At 35.9% G+C, this 14,301-nt stretch overlaps 1 protein-coding gene across 1 annotated transcript; it reads left to right on the top strand.

Annotated features, from left to right (window-relative positions):
* Positions 1-3,629: 3,629 nt before the first annotated feature.
* On the top strand, positions 3,630-4,724 carry HELRODRAFT_176802 (hypothetical protein; the record flags this gene model as incomplete). The annotated part of the gene is made up of 6 exons (XM_009024138.1): positions 3,630-3,669; positions 3,744-3,828; positions 3,969-4,041; positions 4,189-4,268; positions 4,333-4,442; positions 4,603-4,724. The coding sequence occupies 6 exons, from the start codon at positions 3,630-3,632 to the stop codon at positions 4,722-4,724; spliced, it is 510 nt and encodes a 169-aa protein (XP_009022386.1).
* Between the last annotated feature and the right edge of the window lie 9,577 nt (positions 4,725-14,301).

Below are 14,301 nucleotides of genomic sequence, written 5' to 3'. Positions count from 1 at the left end.
ATGATTGTCAAATGATAATAATATTGATAATTTTGAGCTGAAAATGTGTACAATAGCGTGGCGTATGAAAATGTGTACAATAGCGTGGCGTATGAAAATGTGTACAATAGCGTGGCGTATGAAAATGTGTACAATAGCGTGGCGTATGAAAATGTGTACAATAGCGTGGCGTATGAAAATGTGTACAATAGCGTGGCGTATGAAAATGTGTACAATAGCGTGGCGTATGAAAATGTGTACAATAGCGTGGCGTATGATTGATAAAACAAGGGTGTTGCAACAATTACAATTTGATAACAATCGTAATCATCTGATTTATTATTAGTGATCACCATTCTTATACATTCATACCTATTTATAAATTTTGTAAAAATTCAAGAACTTTGTCATTCGGTAGATTTATTATTTTACGTTTTTTGAATTTTACAAAATTAACTAATTAATTTATCAAAAATTGGATTAACTAACTCATAAACTGACTGTTTATATTGTGAACGAAACAACGCAGGTACGAGATTTTCGTCATGAAGATGGCACCACCAGATGGGGAGGATTCTGTCATCAGCTACATCGTCAAGGTTTACGTGTCTAGTTGTTTTCTATTTGGTTTTTATAAATGTCACTAGATGTTTTTTTATTGTGATTGATTTTTAACCTTTTTTAACTTATACTTGTTTGTGAACAATGCAAAAAGGTTTAAAAATCTTTCATCTTTATACTACACATCACCATATGATGATGATTATAATATCACCATAATCTCCACCATCACCATAATGATTTTTGTTTTCAGTCTGTGCAAGAGAAGGAGGAATTAAAAGAGAGAGGTGATAGATTGAATGATGAGATAAGAATAAAAGAGAGAGAGTTGAAAGCCTTTGAAAACACCATCAGATTGGTGGCTGGTAGGAACGATGTTCAGAGAAACTTACTCTGTAGGGGCTCCAACCAAGGTGGGATTTTTCTTAAGACGAGTTTTGTGAACATATACACCCTAACAAAATTATGAAGTTATTAATAATTATGTTTGATTGTCTTGATGGTTAACAGACGATCCCGAGAAATTGGAGTTAGACGATCAATTGAGGATTGTCTCAGAAGAAATGAGATTCAGTAAGAATAAAGTTCAGGCCTTCAAGACTGATGTCAATGTACGTGGCTGTTGATGTTAAGATCATGAAAGTGGATGTTGATGTCGTTGAAGTTGTTATTGGTTTTCCATCTTTGTCTGTCTCTCTTTTTTCGGCCTGTCTGTCTGTCTGCCTCTCTGTTTATCTGTCTGCCTGTCCGTCCGTCTGTCTGTCTGTCTAGTTTCAAACCTTTGTTGACAGAGAATGATGGAGAAAATAGGTTCATTGGAAGAGGAAGGAAATTATTTGGAGATGATTGTCCACGCCAAGCAGGTGATTTCTTTAATTACAAATAACATTATTTGTTATATAATTTTAAGACGATTTTATCACATAAAATGAGATTGTGATTAATCATGCCACCATCATTATCTTTTATCACTATCCTATCAGCAAGAACTGATGAAACTCAAAAAAGATCAAATGGATCAGCAAACGAAACTTGACCGAGTCGCCAAAATGGTTCGTCATCGTTTATCGTTTACAAATTACGTTGCCGATTATAATTACATATTATGACGTGATTGACAAATGTTATAGCACCTATTTTTAGTCATTTGAATGTTAACTATGCTTTATAATGACCACGTTGTTCTCGCAGTCCTCAAAATTTTTAAAAGATTCATCAACTCATAAGAAGAACGATCCTACTTTTGAAGTGAGTTTCTCGAAGATGTGACGTTTTATTATACTCAAAATATTTTAATAAACGGTAATTATCAATGATGTTATCATTATAACATTATGGTAAAAATTTGGCTGGAAATTATGTAGGTGACGATGGATTTGAAGGAAATGCAGTTGTTAGAGAAGATGGTGATGCACGAGATCAACAACCTCTTCCAACAACAACCTCAACTAGTTTCAACCGCACAACAATATTTTAACGAAGTTTGTTCGTTCATTTGTTCACCGTGATCATCTTCGTTATGTTCATCTTCGTTATGTTCATTAGTCTTAATCATGTTTTTTGTGTTTATTCTTCGTGTTCGGTCAGACAGTCAGAAAGAAAAAGAAATGAATACGAGCCGTGTTAACAACGTTAGCTTCAAAAAGAGTGCTAGTTGTAACTACCCCTAGATAAAACTGACCACACAAATTAAATTTCGTTACAAGCACATCTTTTTTTCCCCATTTTTATTAGGATTTATTACATCGTAAACACATTTTCTGGAACCCCCATCCAGGCTAACATTATAATAAACGAACCAAAGACTCACAGTTCAGTGACGAACGCGAGGTCGTCAACCTTATTGAGTCTGAGGTCGTCGCAAATTCTTTCTCCCGCCGGTTCTACGACATCGTCTAGGAACGGATCCAGACAGCCGTCTAGACTGAACACACCCAATGGTAAGATCAATTCGGTTATTGTAACCATTCAAGATGTGGTCGCACCGAACAAACGAGGTATAAGCTTTATTAAATTCTTTCAACTCATTGCCATTTTGTTAAACAAAAACTGCGTGGTAAAAAATAAAAAAATTTATTGTACTATTTCTTTATTAATATTGCGGATATGTATGTATGTATGTATGTATTCATCTATATCACCACCAGATAGCAAATCAATGTCGAGGTCATCTTCCCGAGCTAATTTAAGTTTGTCTTGTAAATCGTATTTCACATTATCATTTAATTTAAATTTATTCAATTATTAATTCGTTAACTACATATTTTACACATTTGAATAGATTAGTAGTGTTCGTATCATGCAGTTACATTTGTTTTTCGGTTTTTCGTATGTCGGTTTGGCTTGCCAATGCTTTAACCTGTCCTAATTTTTTACAGAACAGTTGAATGGGCGGTGTATTATATACGTATACCTTAATTAATAAACCTAAAACACAAAGGCATATATTTCACTGTATTTGAAGATTGAGAGATTCTTTAACATTTTGTGGTTTCATTTTGTTTTACAGGTAGGCATCCCAGTACAGCCAGTTTGACAAATAAGAGAAGATGATTGTTTTTTAAGAAATCACACGTTGAAGCAAAAGTATTGAAGTTCAAGAAATTTTATACAATCATTATTTTGCCGTTATTTTCTGAGAACTTTATTTTTCTTTCTTTTAGGTAGGACAATCATGTATAAAACATACGAAAAAATTAAAATTTTATAAAACAATCCTGCTTATGATGTGTGATAACGTTTTTAGACATATTTTTATACATATTTTTTAATAAAAAGTTCCAAGATCGAACTCTCCATTACGTAACTAAATAGATATTTAAAATAAAATTCTTCTGGCTGCCCTGCTAATCATGAAAATTCACATTCAATCATTCAATTCAGTGTCGTTATTATTTTTTTTCAATATTTCAATGGTCATTAACGTATATGTATAGAACAAACCAATTAAATAATTATATGGATATATATATATATATCTAGATAGTGAGAGAGAGAGAGAGAGAGGAGAGAGAATTAATAGCCATGATAAGGAAAATTGTTTCAAAATGTTGGCATGGTGATAGCTTTCGTAGTAGCTTCTGTAAACAATGGCCGATGTCATAACGGACAGGATTAATGAAACATCTGGTAGGTAGATTTTGGTTATTTTCTTTTTCAAATTCGAATGAATCTTTTTGTTTGATGATGTTTTGCCTTTGCAGAGATTAAAGTGTTCGAAATAAAGAAGAGAATATCAGATGCTTATAAAATTTTCACTCCTGAATCATCTGAATCCGTGAGCATCAAGTAAGATATTACCACATAATTTTAATTAATTTTCAATACATATCGATTATTAACTCTCAATTTTAATTTGTATCAAAACTAAATTAATAGAATTTAATATTATTAATAATTAATTAATGGAATTTTTAATAATTAATCAGAGAAATAGGAACGTTGGTTCGCTCGCTGGGCTGCTACCCAAGCGAGGCCGACCTCCATGAGATTTTCAGAGAAGTCAATTCCATTTCGAATTATTTAAATTTTAATTATTTATCGAGCCAATTTTGTATGTATTTCTGGCTAAATGTTCACGTTACTCAGCTTATTTTTTTTTACAACGTTAATCCGTTTGCTATTGAAGTTTCGTAATTTAACTGACAGGTTGAAGATGAAGATGTTCCAGGATCCATTAAGAAAGATAAGTTTATCACTTTTATGGTTAAAGTACTGATTGAAAAAAGGTTTTATTCTTTAAATTTGAAAAAAATGAAAGCACAACATACACGTGGAAATTATTCTTACAAGGTACAGACCCGCCTCCAAAAGAATGCTCTCGAACGCATTTAAAATAATCGACGCTGAGAATAAAGGATTCATTGATCCTGATGTTATGAAGAAATTGCTGATGGAAGAAGGTTCGTGTTGAGTTGAGATGGAGTGATTAATTAATGAATTTGTTACCATCGTCGTTTCATTCTAATCGTCAACGATTTTCACCATTATTATCATCATCACCATTATCATCATCATCATCATCATCATATTCGTCGTCGTCATCATCATCTTTATCGCTAGGAGAACCATTTTCATTAGAGGAAGTGGATGAGATGTTTTCGGTAGCGGTAAACCAGGATAAAAATGGGATATATTACGATGATTACATACTGACATTGCTAGATGAACAGATGCGCGTTTGATATTTTTGCATGTAGCCTTTTTGTAGTCTATATATGTTTGTATCAGTTTGTATTGTATGTACGTTCGTATGAGTATGTTTGTTTTTGTGTGTTGGTATGCCTTTGTGTGTACGTTTGCATACTTTTGTATGTACGTTTGTCTGTCTTTGTATGCGTGTTTGCACGTGTGTTTTTACTTTTTTTTTATCAACGAATGAATTTTTAAGCACGTTAGTACAGTCTGAAGTTTGTTTGTATAATATTACACGCACATTTGCAAGTTAGGTTCGTATTTTACATATTGAAATCTCAAGTAAAAATGATTTGACATTTCATCAAATAAATTTTTCAAATAAAAGTTTTCATTTTTTGTTTCTTTTTCATGGTTATGTAGGCAGGCGAATTTCTCTTCCGTGCCGATGTCTGACTTTGAACGATTTAGAAAGCAAATTGTTAAACTGAAATAGTCTCACAATTAATCGCCAGACTTTGATTATTAACTTGTTTATTTAAGTCCAATTGTGAACAATTAAATAAGTAAATAAATAAATAAACAAATATTTATAAATATATGTTTAATCAAATAAGTAATTAATTTCTACAGATCGAATCATGGCATACAGAAATTGATAAGTTTCGAAATTAAGCAAAACAAGAACGAAGGCACTAGGTCAGACTTGAACGTGTATTCAACGCGCGCGCATCATCTCTCTAAATGATGCTCTAGAAAAATTAAAATATTTTGGAAACATGACGATGGTGACGATAACGGTGAGGACGTAATTTATTCTTCCACTTCAATCACCTTTCTCCTGATGACCTTTTTCAGGCTAGGCAGCTAGAAAAATATTTTAATAAAAATCTAAACAATCATCTCATCCTCCTCAAGTTGTGTTTCAAATTTACAATATCGTATCCGCCAGCAAGTCGAATAATAATTTTAAAAGAAAATTATTTTTGAAAGAACATTTCCATAAACGCACCGAAACTTCCTCATCGGCACTGGCGACAGATGCAACAGCTCTGGACCTCAGCTGTTCGATGACCTTCTCAGCTATGCCGGCCCTCGTTTCGGCTTCCTCAAGGTCATTCTGCATCTTGCGGTATTTGGCTAAGTTCAGTTCTGACACTTGTTCCTGACAGGTCGAGTGATGATAATGAAGCGATTTTATTTTCAAAATATTGAAGTTGCCGACATCACCAATTTTTTTTCGACTGAGATTTAATAGCAAACAATTTTTAGTAAAAAAAAGCATGTAACAACGGCTTTATAGATTAACGTGAATTTAAAAAAAGAAAGAGCAAGCAAACTGACTGCGTCATCCAACTGCTTCTTATAAGCTTTGATCTTGATTTGCATCTTATCGATGAGATCATTGAGTCTCAGATGGCTTCTCTGCTGCTCCTCTGCATGAAGTTCCAAGTCCTGAGCCTTCCTCTCGTGCTTCCTGCTTTGTTTGTCTTTCTCCGCAACCTTCTGCCTTTCAGATTCCAGCTCTGCTTCCAAATCGGCAACGCGTTGTTCCAAACGAGCCCACGCCGCTTTGCCGCCTGCGATCGTCATCTGCTCCGTTGTTTCCAATCTCGCCTGTTTAACATGAGGTTGATGTTGGGAGGTTGGTTGACAGTCATGAAGTCTCCCAAACGGTATAACAAACAATTAATAATTTAATTCGGTTGAAAAATTGAATAAACGATTTCAAGCCAGCATTATTGGACGAGCACTTGTCCTACTCAGAAGTAGATTAAATGTATTTGTAGAAACACAAACATTTATAAACAAAAAAAGACAAAAAGATAGACTTACAAGTAGATCTTTGTTTTGCAAATCTAAAATTCTTTTTGCCTTCTCTGCCTCGTTGGCTCGGACAATCTCCTTCTTGACTTCGTCGGACAGTTGGGCGTTCTCCGCCATGCATTTCTTTATCGCTTCCTCCAATCTTTTCACCGTCATCTGGTGGTCTTCGCTGTCGGACTGATGGTGAAGACGGTGATGGTGTTGGTGGTGAAAATGATGAAGATGATGATGGTGTTGACGGTGAATATGGTGGTGATAGTGTTGATGATGAGGACGGTGTTGATGATGAGGATGATGAAAATGATTATAAAGAAAACAATGATTGCGACCAACAACGACGATGTTGAAATGGCATCATGATGACAACGTGGAAAGACGATGATGATGCAGCATGAGTGACGTGAAAGTCAACGAACTCTGGACATTTGGAAGCTGTTCTCAAGTTTTTTCTTCAGTGCAATCAGGTTGACGTTGTTGAGGTTCAGCTCTGTTATCTTGCTTGTTGAATCTTTCAACTCACCTGGTTGTCATAGGAAAAAAAATTCTGACTCTTTATTCTATAATTTTTGAAATGTTTTGCTTGGAAAACCAAATTATGACAAATACAGTAAATAATATTAATAGACAATACTTCAAAAAATATTTCATGGTAATAAAATGTGATGTCATGCCAACAGATAAAAAAACCAACCAACCAGCCAATCAACCAACCAACCAACCAACCAACCAACCAGCCAACCAACCAACCAACCAACCAACCAATTAACAAACCAACCAACCAACCAACCAACTAACCAACCAACTAACCAACCAACCTTCCAACATTCTTCTATTCCTGTCCAACGATTCAACTTGCAGTCTCAGCACATCTACTTCATCTTTGAGGGCATCACTTTTTTGAATTTGGGCCAACAGTTCTTCTTCCGCTTTTTTCCGTACTTGTTCCTCATCTTCGAATAGGGCCTGGTATTGTTTTTTGTGGTATTTTTCAGTTGTTTATGGTACATTAACTACAAATATAGAACGATGTATAAGCTAGAAAATATTTAAGAAAAAAACGAAAAATGACTTGAAGGTCAACAAGTTGTTGCTGGTACTTCCTGTGTATCTTCTCATTGTCGCCTCTAGACTTGTTTAACTTGTCAATTTCAAGTTCGAGGTCACTAATTTTTTGTTCCAACTCCTTTTTAATTTTAATGTTCTCGAGTTTGTTCTTTGCCTCGGAGTCGAGGGAGAGTTGAAGATTGGCCAGGGCTTTGTTGTTGCTCTTCCTGTGGTGGTGGTGGGGTGGTGGTGTGGTGTGGTGATAGTGAGGATGTCAATGTAGGTGATATGAGGTTACGTGGCTGTCTTATGGTGACGAATGAGATGAAATGGTGGTGAATGGTGGTATTATTTATAGGTAGTCACAATCGTAATTGTACTATCTCAGTTTTCATCGTCACCATTATTTTTTCCATCATTCGCAACATTTATAATCTCTTATCAAAGAATGGAATAATGAATAAATGAAGAGACGAATTAATGAATGAAACGAAAACCTGATTGAATCAATTTCTTCCTCCTTATCAGCCATCCTTCTTTCCATCTCATCTCTGGCTGCTGCTACTTCCTGCTGAGCTCTGACGACGACGATGATGACGACGATGATGATGACGATGATTATGTAAATTTTTTTAGCATCGTGATGAGTATATCGTGATAAAACTTATGAAGACCTTCAGTATGACATAATTATTATCATCATAATATCATGACTATCACGTATCAAAGTCATTTTCAACATAACCGAGATTGACCTTTGAACTTTGGCGACCTCTTTTTGAAGGGCAAGGTCTTTATCGTTGACAGTGTTGAGAAGTTCCTCCTTCTCAGCGTCCAGTTTTTTGACAACCTTCTCCAAGTCTGCGGCTCTCTGTGCTGCGTGCTCCATTTGCTGAGTTATGTCGTTTATCTCCACTGATTGGTTGGATGGTTGGTTGTGCGATTGATTGATTGGATGGTTAAATTCGTGATTGATTGGTTAGATGATTAGTTGTGTGATTGATTCGTTTGTAAATCTGTGAATTTGTTTAAATTTTTTATTTGTATACAAATAAAAAACATTCAAACAAGAAAATAATTTATAGAAAATTGTATCAAACGCACGAATTATAAAAAGTAAATTTATAACTCACTGTTAACGTTTTTGTTTTCTCTCTTCAACCTCTCAACCAGCTCTCTTGCTTCTTCCAACTGCTGTTGAACTTTTGCAGTTGCCTCTGCTCCCAGTCTGGAAGTCAGAAATTTTACAATCTTATCAAAATTTGTGAACAAATAAATGCATACAAATCAAACAGGCAATCAAACTATCTACCGTGCGACACAACAACAGCCACTAAACGACGCCAAACCAAGCCACACCACAACGAGCCACACCACACAAGGCCACGCCACAACAAGCCACACCACACTGAGCAACACCACAACGAGCCACACCACAACGAGCTACACCCCATCCTCCAACCGCCAGACCTAGCATCTTTATTAACGTCTTCAATCTCGTTGCGCGCATCATCAACCTTCTTCTTCCATTCATCGATGATCTTCTCGTACTGTTTGTGTTTCTTCTCGTGCAGCAAGATGTCGCTTTGTAACTGGTGGAAGATGTAAGTTATAAGGTGTAAGTTGAGGTGTGTGTCTAAAAAGAAATTAATGAAAAAAAAACTAAAAAAGAACCTTTTCAATTTCTTCTTTGAGAACTTCATTGTCGGCTTGAATTTGACCTCTGACCTTATCAAGGGCCACCATCTTTGCTATCGTTGCGTCCACTTTTGCTTCTGATTCTTGCAACTTTTGAACGAATTTTTTTTTTAGTTCTTCAACTTCGTCAGGGTGAACAAGAGCTGCAAAAAAGGCGTATGGATGATTCGGAGTTGTTTCGCATTTTTTCATGCATCCATCCATGCATCCATCCATGCATCCATCCATCCATTGTCTAACATTCATTATTCTGGCATTTTTGTTGCCAGGTGGTCACGTCAGCAACGGCCTTGTTGAGTCGTTTTTGAAGTTCGCTCTGTCGTTCCTTGTCGTCTTCCTGTTCGTCCTTCAGCATCTGCACCTCTTCCGACAGCAGCTTGCTCTCCTCCGAGAGTTTCGCGTTTATTTCTTCCTGCGCTGCCAACTTCACCTACGTCGTCGTTCGAAGGAGAATCAAATAAAGGGTGTGCGTAGATTTGTCGATAGGTTCATCAAAGGGGGAATGAGATGAATGATTGAATGAGTGAGCGAATGAATGAATGAATGAATGAATGAATGAATAAATGAATCAATGAGTGAACGAATGAACAAATAAATGAACGAACGAATAAATTATTGATAACAAATAGGCAAAAAAGTTAATATATTGAATATTTCATAGAGTTTAAATTTCCAATAAAAATCTCAAATTAGCAGCAGCGCTCTCTATAAACAATCATTCAGTTTTATAAAAACAGCAGAGTTATATAATATCGGAATATAAATCGGTAGAAAGTTGAATGAACAATAAAAGTTAAATGTAAATTAACTTTTAAATCTTCAAGTTCTCTGGCAGTGTTCTGCTTTCCGACACTGGCCTCAGCGATCTCCTTCTCAAACTCGTCAATTTTTCGCTTGTTGTCGGCAGCCTCCAGTTGAAATTTGGATTTGTCGGCCTGCGTGTCTGAGAGCTCCTTTTGGAGGCTGGTGAGGGTGCTGTTCAAGTTTTTCAACTGGTCTTCCAAAGTTTTGGCGTGTTTGTCCAATTGTTGCTGGGTTGAGTTTGTTTTAGAAATTTTTTTACATGTTTTCTATGATTTTCTATGATTTTGGGCAATTTTTTTGATATTGTATCAAAAAATTAATGCATTAAAAATAGTTAAGGGGATTATGATTAGGTACCTTAGCACTTTTTGCTTCTTCAGCTTTTGCTCTTAGGCCCTCGTAATCAACCTGGATTTGCAGTTTCTCTTTCTCGCTCCTGTTTCATGTTCACGTCGTTGGTTGTTAATTATAACAAACATATCTAATGCGTGTCAAGCTACATGATGACCTACATTACAATGTCACACACACACACACACACACACACACACACACACACATCACGACCAACTTTTGTTTATTGCGGTGGAGTTCGTCTATCTGATCCATCAGTTGGTTGACGGTGTCTTGATGTTTCTTCTTGAAAGCTGACAACTGCACCTCACCTTGCGTCTGACTGTCCTCCAAGGCTTTCGACATGTTCTGCAGCTGTTGTTCTTTCCTCCTGATCAACTCAACCTGGCATAGAATGGAAAGTTATATTATTTTTTTTCCATTTTTATTCCCATTTCAATTTTATAAAAATTTAACTTCTCAATTTTAATTGCAAATAATCCAATTATTTTTGTTGAATATTAAAATATGTTCCCATCATTTCAGACAATTTAGCTGACGGCTGTAAAATAAAATCAGAGAAAAAATTTTTAAAATGTTGAATATATAAAACTGAACACAACTGATGATTAGCAAAATTTGCTGCACGGCACTGTGCAGTTCTCAGGCAGTAGTTAGATATTGAATGTTTGTAGTAACCTGCTTTTGAGCATTGTGGTGTGCTTCTTCTAACTTCTCCTTCAATAGATTAACTTCTTTCTGGAGATCTATTCTCTGTCTGTCACCCTGGTGTCAAAATCAACATTGAAGACTGTAAAATTGTAAAAGAACAATCAAAATATTTAACACATACACATAGCAAAGTTATAGCAATCACAACAAATGAGCCATGATTGTAAAGAAATATGAAAAAAACCAAACAACAAAAGTTTCATTCATCAGTTATCACTCTACTACTACATACGTCACTTTCGAAACATCACAACTAACATCATCATCATCGTCGTCGTTGTCGTCGTCATTATCAACATCGTCATCATTTTCGTCATCATCTTCAACATCGCCATCATCATCATCGTCGTCATCTTCATCATCTTTATCACCTCCAATGTTACAATAACTATTATATTAATAACACCAAGAGAAATAGCAGCAGCTGCCTTCCTTAGGCATTCAATCCTCTTTTTTTTTACATATTTATTCTGTTTATAAATGATGATTTATGCTAAAGAGAGCGTTTCTATGTATGTACGTGTGTATACATGATCACAAATGCCTAAGTATATATACATGTATATGTACACAAACACCACACTCACACACAAACACACGCACGCACACACACACGCACACAAACAGTATTATTATTATTAGTAGTAGTAGTAATAGTACTATTAGTATCTGATCTTCTTCTTAGTGTTGTTATCATACAACACAACGAGGTATTTGTATACAAATATTCCTAAATTTTAAGCATACCAACGTAATTTGTGGTGTGTATACGTGTACACATATCTGTATGTGTGTGAGTGTGTGTATACATGTTTGTGTGTGCGTGCGTGCGTGTGTGTGTGCGTGTGTGTGTGTGTGCGTGCATGTGTGTGTGTGGCGTGAGTGTGTGTGCGTGCATGTGGGTGTGTGGTGTGTGTGTGTAAGAAGTGGGTGTGGCCTTATTAAGTTGTATACTTGTGAATTTGCTCTGATTTCATGGCAGTAACAACAATTTAGCTGGTGTGCTCAGTGAACTGTTTACCGACGTTCAATGGTGGAAAATAAAATGTTCATCCATATTAGTTGCATTAAGTTGTATGCGGTATAAAATTTCATGGTTTTCTGAGTTTTGCTATCCTCTTTGAAGATACTCACTTTGTTACGAACTTACTGACGCATATGCATATTTTATTTTATATGTATATGCATATTTTAATATATCTGTAACCTTCGTGTTAAGAAATGATGATTCTAAATTTGAATGCAACTAAATGAAGTTTGTTGTTTGTAATAGTAGTAGTCGTAGTAGTAGTAGTAGTAGCAGCAGCAGTAATAGCAGCAGTATTAACAGTAGTAGTAGTAGTAGTAGTAGTAGTAGTAGTAGTAGTAGTAGTAGTAGTAGTAATAGTAGTAGTAGTAGAATGAGCTAATTGAAACAATGACAGTCTAATATAAAAAAGTATTACATCTGTTAACCACCAATCACTCGAAACAACATAAAAACTGCTACAAAAATAATAAACAACAACAAGAACAATAATAATAACATAAAAACTAACAACAACAACACAATAACAGGGCTAACAGGGCTAATAAAAACCACGTGACGTACTTTTAATCTACTTCCTCTCTCTCCTTCCAGTTCAGTTTCAAGTTCACGAATTCTTCCCTAAACAAAATTTTGAAAATAATTTCGTAATTTTAAGAATGGTTGAAATGTTGTTCTTGAACACGCACGCACACACACAGAAACACACACACAGACACACAAAAACACACACAAACACACATACACAGGTAGTTACGGTTAAATTTTTTGAACGCTGCCTTGTAAATACAATATTAAAAATCGAGACCAACACCATCACGTACTCGATTTTTTTTCATTCCTGATAAACACTTCTAGGTTAGGTTTAGTGTATGTATATTGTATATCTTTCATATGCTGATGTGCGTGTGTTGCGCTTGCAATGAGAAACATGTGGCGTAGCTATGTGGAGAAAAGTTTTAAATCTAACTAGACCTCATTTAACACATTCTCGTCATTATCTTATTACTCGCTATATAAATGTATATTGCTTACGGTAAGTAATTGTTTGCTATGCAAATTGTACATTAATTTATTCATCCTATCTATAAACATCGCGAACAAGAAAGTCATCAAATTGCATGCAACGTAACGGAAAGTACCAAAGTACCAACATCCAAGAGAGCCTTCACGCTGGAAGTGCTATCACTGAGGAAGGGACTGACGCTACTTGCGCGGCTTCCTGTGCCACCACCCACCTTGCCGCTGCCCGTCGTGTACGAGGTTGTGGACGAGAAGACATCCTTGTTGTAAGGACTCCTTGAAGATGTGTATGCCGTGTACGATGAGGTCATTGGGTCGCCGCCAAGGAAGGAGTAGCTGGATGCGGCTGGTTTGTACGTACTTCCGGACGACAGTGCAGCCATTCTGGCCGCGATCTCCTTGTCAAGGTCGTCCTCGTCAATTTTGACGGAGCTGACCAGGCGTGTTGATGAGGTCGGCGCAAACGTGTCAGTGTCCGAAGAGTGCTTCTTGCTCATGAACTTGGTCATGGAGACGATGGACGAGCCAGATGGTACGTCTTCTTTTGTGTGGATTGTCGTTGATGATGTTGTGGCGAGATCACTGTCAAGGTCATAAGATTTAGATTCTTTTGTCGTTACTTTTAAATCTTCATCATCTGCTGCTGCGGCTGCTGGCGCTGCTTCAACTTCTTTCGGTTCAGATTCTGACATAAAATTTGTTCCAATTTTTCTATTAAAATACCATTTTTTCGAAAATTTTCAACAAATTTAAAACTTAATTATTTCAAACGCTTTTAAAAATTGTAAAATTGTTTCGACCAATAAAAAAATTGTTTTTTCAACCAACCCTTGACAGCTACAGCAGCAGCGTCATCGGCCTTCACTTCTGCTGCGTCAACTTTTGCTGCCTCCGACGTTTCAACTTCTGATGAAGCCACTTCCTTTACTTCATCAGCTGGCGTCTCTTTAGGAACATTCTCAGAGTCAGACATCTTTGTTTGGAAAATCTGAGTTTAACGAAATAAATTAATCTTGATGTTACACTTAAATTTAAATAAAATATTATATAAACAGAATGAAATAAATGTAAAATTGTCATTTAAATGTTTTCGTTTTATTTTGAAATTGCAATTTAAGTAAAAACCGTAAACTTATAAA

This window comes from Helobdella robusta, assembly GCF_000326865.2.
Source record: "Helobdella robusta unplaced genomic scaffold HELROscaffold_39, whole genome shotgun sequence".
Classification (NCBI taxonomy): domain Eukaryota; kingdom Metazoa; phylum Annelida; class Clitellata; order Rhynchobdellida; family Glossiphoniidae; genus Helobdella; species Helobdella robusta.
This window is presented reverse-complemented; position numbering and strand designations above follow the sequence as displayed.